A 12,417-nucleotide genomic window follows, 5' to 3' on the forward strand; every position below is an offset into this window, starting at 1 on the left:
CTGCACACAAATAGCTTAAAACTCAGTTAACTCTCAGGAATGACAGAAGAGAACAGTCAACTCACAACACACCAACCCGGCATTCTAGGTATACATTTTCCACAGAACCATGCTGATTTTCATCTAAGTAAGGCAAAGGGGGAGCTCCACAGAACCTGGTGCAGCACCTGCACTGAGTAGACACGGACCCGCATGAAGTGAGAGAAGGCAGCTGTGAGTACCGGCAGAGTTACTAGTTCCTGCTTACTGAGAACGCAGCCTGTTCAGTCCCTTCCAGTTCCTTGTGCCGGACCCTAGGCAGCCACACACGCATACAGGAACTCGCAGGGTGGGTGAGACCAGCAGTAAATCTGGTTCACTGACACCATGAATGCCAGCAGCTTCAGAGAAAAGCACGAGAAACCCGTCAGCAGCAACATCCCTGAGGACGAGTTCCTTCCTCAGCCCCAGCAATCTACCCAGCCTAGCACAACACAAATCACAAGACACCTGTACAGCGGGTGTGCTTTGTCACTTCTTAATATTGTTTTTGTCTTTTTTTTTTTCTTCTCTAGTATATCAGTACAAAAACCGCTGCCCTTCTCAGGAACTTGGGAGTTCCTGTCCCAATGATGCAGCTCACAACTTTGCAGAACAGCAGGGGAATGGAACTGACAAGAACAGTTTCTATTAATAAACTCAAGGTTCACAGACTTGCTCAGGCAGCTAATCCCTCTTGATATCAGATTAATGATTAAAGACTTGACTCTATAGACTTTTTTTAATCTGTCACATGTAACCAATTATGTCAACACAGTTCCTCTTGCACAACTCCACATGATCACGCTAAATTTCTAGGCGGCCATAATTCCCCTTCAATTTAACAAACCCTGCAGCCTCAGTGACACAAACAAGATCAAAAACTCTACAGTGGAAAAAGTGTCCACCTAAGGATAATTATGTCACACATACTGTAGCACTGTCCGGAACACCCCCTAAGAGCAACGCAGGACTGGCAGCTCCAGGCTTCTAAAATCCTACTAAAGACAGGAAACGTCATGCAGGAAGCCCAGTCTACAAGGAAACATGCGATCCACCTGACACACCATCCAAACACACAATGCTGAGAACACTTTGCTAGGACCAGGAATACAAATACGTCTTTCCAGGTTCTAAATTAGCTGATTAAGGTCACACAGCTCATTAGCTTAATCAAATCTGTCACTCGGTAAGTGTCTAGGAAGGCCTGGTGAAACAGAAATGCTGCAGCAGCCTAGAGAACATGTCCACATATTTAAATGAGAATCAAACCAAAACAACCCTCTTTTCAAATCTTGCTACCATTAAGCCATAGCAAACTTCCAGCAGAAAGAAAGCAGCTGGCTGCTGTCACACGGGTTGATATATACTGAAGTCACCACTGCCTTGAACTGATAATTCACTGCAACTTGAAAAGAGAGGGGAAAAAAAGGCACAGAACAAAACTTTCTTAACTAGGATCTGGTGAACGTTACATGCACGCGTTGTAAAAATACCACCTCTTGGTGAAGACATGGCCTCAAAACACTCACAGGAACTTAATACATCTCTCTGCAAAGCCAGAATCTGAACTTTTTAAATGAAAAAAATCCCCACACAATCCATTATGTGAAAACCTCCATACAAGCCACTAACTCGGTTATCTACTTGAGCAGGAGGCTGGTTACTCAGGTTTGAACAGGATATAAAAAAACCCAAACATAACAATTGCCTGTAGGCAAATAGAGATTATTGACATACTGCATTTGGTGAGAGTTAAACATTTGAGGGCTAAAAAAACGTTCTTGCCATCCCAACTTGCCTCAAGTATTACTTAGCTGAAATTATTTTCCAGAATATCACTTGTTCATTTTGCAGAAAAAAGATTCTCAGCTCAGAGAAAGTTCTCTACAGACAGAGGGAAGTGCCCGAAGGCCAGCAGCACATGTGAAGACGCACAACAGTAGCTGTGGGACAGACAGACACCCTGCTGCTGACCACCTGGTGACTCAAAATAGCAGTTGGTTATCAGAGCCGTACAGCGTTATGAGAAGTGACCCCCTCGTGCTCCACATTTCTCCTACCCAGCTCATTTAATAACCATTAAGGGTGGGGTTTTGTTTATTTTTTCAGCCAGCTACAATGTCTAGCAGCAAGTAATATCACCTTCCTCTCAGAACATTTTAAACAAGTGGGAGGGATAAATATAATAAAAAATATAGACACAGTTCCAGAGAGAACAGAAGAATCACCTGCTAAGGAGCACAAGGCACACAGGCAAGCGCACAGATAGAACAGCCACAGACTTCTCAGCTCCCTTGCAGGTTTTCCCAGGCAGTATCGTGACAGAAATCGGGCGCTAATGCTGAACTTGGTTTCCAACCTCTTCTCCATGGCCTTTGTGGGCTGCGGCGGAGTTCTGGAAACACAGAAGATATGAAACACAAACCATCCACTGGCAATTTATATGTTCTCACACAGATTCAGCTGACATTATGAAAAGCACGGGGCATTTGCAAAGGAAAATGAATCTCTTGTCTTATCTGCTGTGACTTAGTCCAGGTGCTGCTAAGTAACTATTGATACACAATACTAAAGTAAAATCCGTAGTAGCAAAGTTTCCAGGGCTCAACTGCAGCAGGCCACCACAATGGCCTTTTCCATTAGCCTTGTGATTTCTTCCTCCACCGCTTTCAGTGGCAAAATATCTAATACCACAGTCTGCTGGATTCCAAAGATGCGTCCGGGAAATTTCAGTTTCAAATATGCCACAGGCAGTGGACACCCAGCCAGCGCCACGAGCATAAATAACACAGGCACTGATAAACCCAGCACATCTGCCTGGCGATGTCATCGCTTGCACATTGGTGCTGGCTGGTACCAGCCAGAAACAAAGAGAGACCAGAAGCCAGCAACACTGAGAGACAGAGAGATAAAGACCTGTTTTGCCTCGTATTTTGCTCCACAGGGCAGAGATCAGAAAAGCACTGATGCTCCTTATCAGCCTTTCTAATGCCATAGGCACTTTTACAGCCTCATGTTACTGAAATCTAAATTAGCTCTATGTGTTGTGATATGAAAACATTAATTATTTCACAAGTAATAAATATTAACTGTTTTCAAAGAGTAACGAAGCACTGTTGGGCACAAGGAGTTAAACCTGCCATTTCTGAAGAACCAAAAGGGAATACTGTTAGAGATGGTTGGACTCGATGATCTTAAAGGTCCCTTCCAACCTAGGCAATACTACGGCTCTGTGATTCTACCTGCCAGGGCATCGCTTAACCCCTCATCCTGCGTTAAACCTCCAGGGAATTCCCCCCAGCCGCCCGGTATGGAAGAGCCGCTGCCAGGGCTGGCCCCGGGGGCGAAACTTCACGAGGGGGCACGCGAACCCGCGGCTCCTCACCCAACAACAGGTCCTTCACGAAACTTCCCGGCCCCCCGGCTCTCCGCTCCGCCGGCCCCAGGCTCCCGCGGTGACCGTCCAGGGGGATCCGGGGCCGGCCCGTCGGCGCCCACCAGCCGCTGACAGGGCCCCCAGCCCGCCCCGAGCCGCCCGCAGCCTGTCGGTGCCCCCGGGGCCGGGAGGAGGGAGCGCACAGACGGGTACGTACCAGGGGCGCATGGCGAGGCGAGCTCGGCGGCTCCTCGGCGGTCTCAGGCGGGCGGCGGGGCCGGGCCGGGCCTCCAGCGCGGCGGGCCGGGGGGCAGCGCGGCCTCCTGCCCCGCGGCCATGGCGGCGGCGGCGGGTGCCCGCTCACCCTTCACCCGGAAGCTGAATCGCCACCTCCCGGAACCGAGACCGGGACAAGGGACCGCCTCTGCAAGGACCCTCCCGTGGGTGCCGGAGCTCTGGGGCCGACTGTGCGGGCTCGGGGCGGGGCGGGGCGGGGCCGGGCCGCCCTCCCGCAGCCAGCGGATGAGGAGGCCGTGCAGTCACAGGTGATTTGCCCACACAGGCCGCGCAGAGGAGGTGGCTTCGGGCACTGCCCAACAAGGCGGCAGGCGATTGGCTGGTGGCGCAGCGGCGGCGCACGGATTGGCTGAGAGGCGGCGCGGGAGGAAGAGCGGCAACGGAAGGGGCTGAGAGAGGCCCCCGGTGCCAACCGCCCTCCCTGGCCATGGCGTCGGACCCGGCAGACGGACACTCGACGCTGAAGAGGTGCCTCGGCGTGCTCAGAGACGCGAGGAACGACAGCGAGCAGTTCGCGGCCCTGCTGCTGGTGAGGGGCCGCTGCGGGGCGACCCTCGAGCGCCATCACCTCAGGAAGGGGCAGGGGGGGAAGGCGAAACCCGCCGCTGGAGACGGGAGCGGCCGAGCTGCGGTCGCAGCCGTGCTGGCGCCGGGGCAAGGTGCTTCAGTGCCTCGGTGCTCCCGTCAGCAAAGTGGGGGGAGCCCGGCCTTGGCTTGGGTGCGCTGGGGTTAGTCATTGCTGTTTGTGGCTCTTGAAGCACTCTGGTAATGCTCTGGATGAGCCCTTAGACCACGTGCCCAGCCCAGTGGTTAAGGGTTCACTTTTCTGTACTAATGAAGGTTGTTTAGGCTTCTTATTTTCCCCATTCAATCCTATAAATTTAGCACAGCCTCTTGCAGTGCTGCGCACTCACTCCTGGTTTGGCTTACAGGTGACCAAAGCAGTCAAAGCCGGAGAATTAGATGCTAAGACCCGTCGCCAGATCTTTGACGCAATTGGCTTCACATTTCCAAACCGCCTGCTCACCTCCCGGCAGCCCCCAGCCGGCTGCCCCGAGCATACCTTCCGGGCACTGGGCCTTACGCTTCTGGCATGTTTCTGCACCGATCCAGAGTTAGCTGGTCACTCCCAGATCCTGAACAAGATCCCAACCTTCAATGACATCCTGGTTTCCCCCTGCAATCCAGACAGCACGTCCATGATCGATGATGTATACCAGTGCCTGAGCGCTGTCGTGGCCACTACCAGGGGCCCCAGAGAGTTGGTGACCAAAGGGACGGTGTCTGCCCTGTGCCAGGCCTACCTGAATGGCAGTTATGGCTCTGACCGTGCCTTGACGCTGCTCTTGGGGCTGTTGGCCGTAGCAGAGGCGAGGTGCTGGCAGAGAGATGCTCCACATCTCCTGGCCGTGCTGAGCAAGCTCTCCAATGATTTTCTCATGACTGAAGACATGACCAAGTTTGAGTTGTGTGACGTTCTGCCACACTTCATCCCCCTGTCGCCACTCCTCACACAGGACTCGCAGGGCTGCAAGTGCCTCCATAGACTTTACAAAGGGCTGGCTAACATCTTGGGCAGTAAACTCAGCCAGTCACAGCGGGACCCTGCTCTGAAGCTTGCTGCCTGCCTCGTGCAGGCCTGTGGGTCAGAGTGGATCCCAGCAGGGAGTGCTGGCAGCAAGTTCCTGGCCTTGCTGGTGAACTTAGCGTGTGTGGAGGTCCGCCTGACCCTAGAGGAGCCAGATCCCTTGGAGGTGGAGGGGAAGAAAGAAGTGGTAACAGCCTGCTACATCCTTATTGAGATGGGGATCCAGGAGTGCCTGAGAGAAGAGAAGCCGCTGCTAGAAGAGATGCAGAAAGTGCAGCTCATGAGGATCATGGAGGAGGCATTTGGAGCTGTAATATTCTACTTGAGACAGGTAATGTAGGGCTTTCAAGCAAACAGCACGTTTTTATGGGTTTCTTCAGGAGGCTTTGATAGGGTGTTCATGGGGACGCTTAATGGGTGCTCGGCAGCTCACGGCCATAGCTGTGTAGAGTAAAATGTGTGTATTGGCCCGCTGCGGTTTTCATACCTGTGGCAGCTTGATAGAACAACGGCCCTGTCTTTCTTCTTCATGCAGGTTAAGCAGGAGGAACTACAAGATCCTTTCATATTTGCTTCTGTTCGAATCCTTGGAGCCTGGATGGCAGAAGAGACATCCTCCCTCAAGCAGGAAATCTGTGAGCTCTTGCCTTTCCTCGTTCATTACGCCAAGAAGCTTTTCAAAGAGGGCAGCCCAGCTGCGAGTCTTCCCCAGCCAGAGCTGGTCAGCACCAAGGGCTCTGGCTTACCCCAGGATGCTCTGAGGTGTGTATTTTAAGCAAAGAGTTGATGCATTTTAGCACAAACCTGCTCAAATCTTTTTCTATTTTCCGTTCTCCCTACAGTGCCAGTTCCATGGCTCTTTTTTCCCCCCACTTGGATGTAAATGCAGGGCTAAGGCCCATTCTAGCCCATGTTCCCAATTTCTTTCCCCTTCCAGATTTCTTCTACCTGGCTTTTGCCATTTAACAGCAGAGGACAGGCCCCGGGACATCCTCATCTCGGAAGGGGCACCAGCACTGCTGTGTGAGTACTTCCTCCATCAGTGGGAGGTGCTGACCTCCCAGCTCGAGTCCTCAACTCCACTGACAAGCACTGAAATGAGTCTGCAGACAGCGTGTGGGATTTTCCTTAACCTGGTCGTGACTGCACCGGATCTCATCAGGTAACAGAGCCGCAGGAGCTTGCTTTATGATTGTCAGTGGGAAGAAAGAGGCTGCATTGTGAAATGGGCTTGCAGGATCTTTCAAGACACTATGCTGAAACAGGGATATCCCTTTTTCAACACCAATTACATTACTTTTTTGGTGCTGCATTTAACCTTGACATTTTCAGGTGCTTCTGTCTCTGCTCAGGAAATGTCTCTCAGGGTTTGCTTTCTGTCTAGGCGAGAAAAAACCTTTTCCTCCTTGATGGAGCTGTTGCTGAAGTCTCTTCCGCTTCTGCTGCCCCAGAAAGATCACCTGGTTCTAGCAGCCAACGTTGCTACTCTGGGCCTGATGATGGCCAGGATCCTTGCAAGTTCAGCAGGTAAAGAGAGTTCTCAATGGCAAAGTAAGTTGCATGTTGCTGTGCGTGGGCAGAGACCAGGTCTGGGTGGTTGGTCTGCAGAAAGCAAACACAAGGGAAACAGGTCCAGTTTCTGTCATTGGAAAAGCGACAAAACCAAAAACCTGGAGGAGCAAGGAATATGCAGGAAATTCAGTAGGCCGATGGGCTGGGATTAAGAGATTTCTAGGGCAGGAGGACGGTATTCTGCTCTCCCTGAAAGCCCTGCTGCAGGCAGACCCCCCGAAGGGTCCCTCCTTTGGCCGGGCGAGCTCTGTATCACGTCATTCATTTCCTTTTTCTTGCAGTTCTGCAGGAGACCCAGTCTGCCAAGGACTTTTTCGGAGCTGCCATTTGCTTCCTCTCCCAGGCCCACACTGCCCAAGCAGTCCCCGGTAGTGAGGCCTTGGCCGCAGCCGTGTCTCCTGCCTACGCAAGCGCTTGGGCTGACGTGCGTGAGCTCTGGTTCCTGGGGATGCAGGCGCTGGCCGGCTGCGTGCCACTTTTCCCCTGCCTGACGCAAGCCGTGCTCCAGGCACGGTGGCTGGAAAGCCTTTCAGAGTTCCTGACCCGCGTTGCTCCAGCCTCGGTGGATTTTGAACTCATTGCCGCTTTCCAGGGCGTGTTGGTAGAGCTGGCCAGGGCCAGCCAGCCATGCAGGGACGCGATCCTGTCACACCACGGTGGGGAATGGGCCAACCTTTATGGTATGGCAGCTTTGGAACAGCGTCTGTCTGAGCAGTGAAGAGCCAGCAGCACCCTGCTGTGGGAAACGAAGACACCTGCACAAGATCCGTTCAACACTTCTCATGCGCCCTTTGGTGCCAGATGGGGACAAAAAAACCCAAACATTTAAATGACCAAACTTTATAAAAGTGGAGTGATGCAGCAGAGCTCGGTGGGATTTGCACTGTCCACAACGTGAGGTGCGGGACTATTGCTGCCTCAGAACATTTCAACATGCTTGACCTTCTGTCAGTATTTCTATTTAAAAACAGCCTGGTTTATTATTAAAGGTTTTTTCTGTTGCTTCATTTTTCAAATTCCTACAGTGTTGGGATTTCTTTCTGCCCAGAAAGGGCCCTGGGAGCTTGCCTGCTTCTCCCTTTAACGTGGTCTCCCAGTTCTGTCCCAGTAAGCCCTTCAGGATGTCACCTTATTTTATGTCAGAGCCCTGCACATGTTAGTAAAGTAACTTGGCATTACACGCGGAAAGGTGCAAAAGCCAGGAACAGGAAAAGCTTTAAAATTTACTGACGGAGTGAGAATAACTCTGTGACTTGGTACAGACCTGTCCCCTTCTGGGGTGAAGATGCACAAAGGCCCTTTTGCTGTACTGTGGGGTGACTTCCCCCCCCGCCCCCGGCTCATATTCTCGATTGGTGCCATAACTCCGAATTCATGCCCAGAAAACCTTCACTGCCCCACGTGCTGGTGCCTGTTTTGCGCTATAAAACCCCTGCATGAGGCACGGCCGTGGGGATTTGGTTTTGCTCAGGCTCCCTCTCGCTGCAGGGATGGGATGTACAGGGGGAGTTTTCCACTCTTGCAGGGCGAGGGTTTCAGCCTGCAGCAGCCTGGGCTCTCTAGAGCCTTCGGTACGGATTGTGAAAGCAGAAATGAGTGAATTACACCTTGGTGACTCCCTGCAGACCGAGGAGTGGTTTGGTTTGCAGAAGAGAAAAGCCACATGTACGATGGGGGAGTAAATCACTCGCACTGCTGGCTTTGCGCCTGGGCTGCCAGCTCTTGGGTGCCGTGCGAGCCCTGGCGTAAAGACCCCCAGAAAGAGCCACCAGGGCAGGGTGGTGTTTGTCTGGGGGCTTGTCTGGGGGAGGGTGGCTGCAGCTGGGGCCGGGAAGGCTTTTCCACCAGGTGTCAGCCGAGGAGCTCTTTGGGAGCTGCAGCCTCGCTGGGATGGCTCTCCGGGCAGAGCCAGGCACTGATGCTGGCTGCCCTCAAAACTCACGCTGGGGGCTGTGGAACCGTCTGATAGAGAGAAAATCAAGAGAGGAGCTGTTTCAAAAGGAGGGCTGAGTCTGGGCGGATTCCTGCTTTATACATATTTTTAGCTCACCGTTTTACAAAAGCAAATGCCTGACACGACCAGAGAGGAGGCGTCTGCTGTTGCTCAGGAAAAGTATCTTTCTGATCTTTCCAGCTCAGCCCTGAAAAGTTAATGCAAGTTGGAACAAAGGCAGGTGCTACCAGAAGAAAGCGATGCGAGCCAAACCGGCAAATGAGCCTCCTGGCCCTGGAAAAGAGCATAACTCTGCCGGAGCGTGGGCTGGGAGAGTCGGCCCGTCCTGCCAAGAACACCCCAGCCCTGCACCGCGGGGAAACATCAATGCACTGGAGGAGTCAGAAACCCATTTCAGATCGTCAGAAAAAACATCCAAACCCTCAAATGCTTTACCTTCAACTGTTCCCAGTCCCATATGCTCTTCTGCCTCTGGTCAAAGGGTGTGGGCTTCCTATTAATGAAAGGCTATCATTAGCACTAATGAGAGATACGTGCCTGTATCAGCAGGAGGGTGCTCTCCTCTCCCCTAGCGCTGTGCTGGGATGGCTGTGGTTAGCAGAGCTGGCTTGGCTGTCGTTCATCCCCGCCGGCAGTGGTCAGAGCTTCCACAACACCTGACAGAGATCCAGGCTGGGCCTGCAGGACCCCATCCAAGACCAGAGCAGTCCTAGACCCAGAGGCCTTTGGCTGCTGGTCTTTAATTCCCAGGCAGGCTGTCTGGGAGCAAACCAGGAGCCCAGGGAGGTTCTCCAGCTCATCTATCACCACATCCCAGGGCAGTGGGGTTTGGCCACCAGCAGGTGCCTGGAGAGGAGCACCTGCCCCTTATTCTCATGCTCTTCAATGGAAAGTCCCATCAGGTGTGGGAAGCACCAGCCATGCCTTGCCAGAGCTGGACCCTCCCTGAGACCCTGATGGCTCACCATATACTTGTTTCTTTGCATAACACGCAACACGCTCCTCTTGGCTGCTCACGAGCTGACAGAGGACGCGCTGTGAGACACCGGCCTTGCCCTGGGATATTACCAAGCTGTATTCCAGAGGAGATGCGCTGTGTAGATGCCAGGGCTCCTTGAGCAATATCCCTGCTCTCTTGTCCCAGGACACCACTTCCCAAACACGTTCTCGGACAGAGCACCCCTAAAAGGCTGGTTTGCCCCCCCAGGACCCCTGGGTTCTGACAACAACACGTTTAGGAGGGGAGAGCACTGGAGCTGGTGGAGGCTTCTGCTGTGTGGGTGTCTCTGTTGACTCCGCTTGTGCCAGTCTGCAGGCCCTGGTGTGCCCGGGGCGGCTCAGCCCAGTGCGAGGGAGACGGTGGCCCAACAGCCTGGCCAAGGCTTCGAAGGCTGCAGGGTCCCTCCTCGGCCAGCCCGAGCTTTGCGAGCCCAACCTCAGGTTCCACCACCGGCAGCTGGCATCTGTGGGCATCAATCCTCCAGTGCCAGAAAGGTGGGTGACGGCATCACCTCATGTCCCCTGTCTGCCACAGCGCTTTGAGATCCCAGCACGGAGCGGGATTGCAGCCAGCAACACCCAGAGCAAACCGTGCTTTATCTCCCAGTGCATTTTCAACACCAGGGCGAGCTCTCCAGGAGCAAGATGATCGTTCACCGTGGCTTGGACAAGATGGATAAGGCCCCAGAGGAGCAGATGCACATTCTGTTTCGCTTTGACAGCTTAAATGTCATAAAGCCATTGCAGACCCGGCCATGGCATACATTATCTTACTGTGTTTATTCATATCACCCCAAAAGCACTGGCAATAAAATTAAATATTTCATAAGGTTGTTATTTGGTTGCTGTGCTGCAGGAACAGAGCACAGCCCCCTCCCACAGACCTCCTGCCGCAAGGTGTCAGAGGGGTGGGAGGCCTGAGCAGCAGGGGGGGCTGCCCCATTCCCTGCCCACCCCTCGACAGGGCCCCCGTCCTTCTCCCCAAAGCCCTGCCCAGCTCTCCAGCCCCGGAGCAAGGAGCTTCCTTCCCCACCTGGATTCCTGGGAAGGGGGTGTGGGAAATGGCAGGGGCAGCCTGCATTTCTCTGAGGTATTGATGGGAGCTGGGCTTCTGGGGAAGAACCAGTTTGTCTCCGGCTCGGGCAGAGAGCTGGGCTCAGTACTTTTGTCTCCATGCCCCTTCTGCCCTGCCCGGCAGGTATTTTCGCTGCTGACCCCTGAAAGCAGAGGTTGCTGCCTCAAGCCCCTTGCACGCTCCTGGAAGAGCCGATGCACGCATTGATCTCCCTGGGAAGGAGCACTGGGACCTTTCTTACAAAACCAGTTTTTCAGAGATTTCTGGCTTGGGTGCAAATGCAACAAGTGGTCCCTGGGGTGGAGACGTGGCCCAGACCATAGCTGGGGGGCGAGGGGGCTGGTCTCATGCTGAGGACCTCGGCATGATCACGTCGTTCTGGTTGCAAACATGAAGGACGTTTGGCAGAGCAAAACGCGAGCGCAGCGGGATGTGCAGGTGGTCCTTAAACTGGGAGGCTAAAACGTGGCTAGTGGGGAGCTGCGTGTGAGCTCCCTGTGTTCGGGTGACCCCCAGCAATTGCTCTGGCCATGCTGAACCGGTAGCAGGAGCAGGAAGCTGCTGGGACAGCGTGTGAGCAGCACCCGGTGTGACAGTCCTTGGCCAGGGACAGGTTAAAGCAAATAACTGTTCGTTATCACCGCTGGTGGCTTAATGGCTGCCCATGGGAGAGCCACAGCTTTAGTTTGTCCTCGTCACCAGGTGGGTGAAAACGCTCTCAGCAAAGCTGTACAGAGGGGACGGGGCAGCGGGGGACTTGGGCAGGTCTCAGGCGCCTTGCAAGGACCGTTTGGGTGCTTGCAGGGCTCTGACCGTGTTGCTGGGCAGGATCCGAGGGCTGGGAAGGTGCTGCTTGTGCTGCCTGTGGAGGGGGTGCCAGGCGCAGGAGCTGCTGGGGGTCACCCAGCCCGGAGGGGAGGAGTGGTCAGAGCTCACCCTTGGCACAGACACACACAGCCCCCAGCAGCAGCCAGACACTCGCTCTTGTCCTCTGCGAAGTCCCTTGTCCCCTTCCTGGGCACCACTGGGCTGGGGGGATGAGAAGCCCCAACCTGACGCCTGGCAGCCCCATGGCCCCACCAGGCTCGGGCTGCCCCAGCCCCCTGCCCCAGGCCCCCACGTTGCCACGAGCCCAGTTTACCCCCAGCAGGGCAGCTTTGCCTTTTGTTTTGCCTTCCCTTTGTCTGTCAGTGCTGCAGGTTTCCTCTGCTCTGTCTCATTTTTGGGTGGAAACACAGCTTCCCTCCGAGCTGCTGCCAGGGAGCATCCCCCCCACTCACCCCGCGGTCCCGTGTGCAGGCCAGCTCGCGGCCCTTCCCGAACGGATTTTGCACAGTTTCACCTCTTTCCGATGAATAAAGGCTCAACATTATACGGACTAGAGGAGCAAGGGACGTTAAGAATGAACTGGAACATAACTGCAAAATACAGCATGTCCAATCCAATTTTTCCTAGCAAATGAAACAGATCTGGTGGAAAATAAATACAGAACTTTCAGGAGCAGCGTCGTTCAACAGCATTTGAGGGGAGATGAA

General features: G+C 53.9%; 2 protein-coding genes across 3 annotated transcripts in view; one reads left to right on the forward strand and one right to left on the reverse strand.

Moving 5' to 3' along the window:
- KIAA0319L (KIAA0319 like) overlaps nucleotides 1-3,905 on the reverse strand; it is a 33,349-nt gene extending 29,444 nt beyond the window's left edge. The window contains exons 1-2 of one of the 2 annotated variants that reach the window (XM_054223433.1): nucleotides 3,615-3,905; nucleotides 2,250-2,416 (exon numbers count right to left, since the gene is read on the reverse strand). In XM_054223433.1, coding sequence (XP_054079408.1) covers nucleotides 2,250-2,391 — 142 coding nt within the window. In that variant the 5' untranslated portion in view covers nucleotides 2,392-2,416; nucleotides 3,615-3,905. The remainder of the gene's footprint in view (nucleotides 1-2,249; nucleotides 2,417-3,614) is intronic. The other variant, XM_054223434.1, reaches the window with a different exon arrangement.
- Nucleotides 3,906-4,009: 104 nt separating this feature from the next.
- On the forward strand, nucleotides 4,010-7,880 carry NCDN (neurochondrin). The gene is made up of 6 exons (XM_054223435.1): nucleotides 4,010-4,223; nucleotides 4,627-5,613; nucleotides 5,818-6,044; nucleotides 6,220-6,444; nucleotides 6,667-6,809; nucleotides 7,136-7,880. The coding sequence occupies exons 1-6, from the start codon at nucleotides 4,122-4,124 to the stop codon at nucleotides 7,570-7,572; spliced, it is 2,121 nt and encodes a 706-aa protein (XP_054079410.1). The 5' UTR covers nucleotides 4,010-4,121; the 3' UTR covers nucleotides 7,573-7,880.
- The last annotated feature ends 4,537 nt before the right edge of the window (nucleotides 7,881-12,417 follow it).

The sequence above is a fragment of the Rissa tridactyla genome, chromosome 18 (assembly GCF_028500815.1).
Source record: "Rissa tridactyla isolate bRisTri1 chromosome 18, bRisTri1.patW.cur.20221130, whole genome shotgun sequence".
Lineage (NCBI taxonomy): Eukaryota > Metazoa > Chordata > Aves > Charadriiformes > Laridae > Rissa > Rissa tridactyla.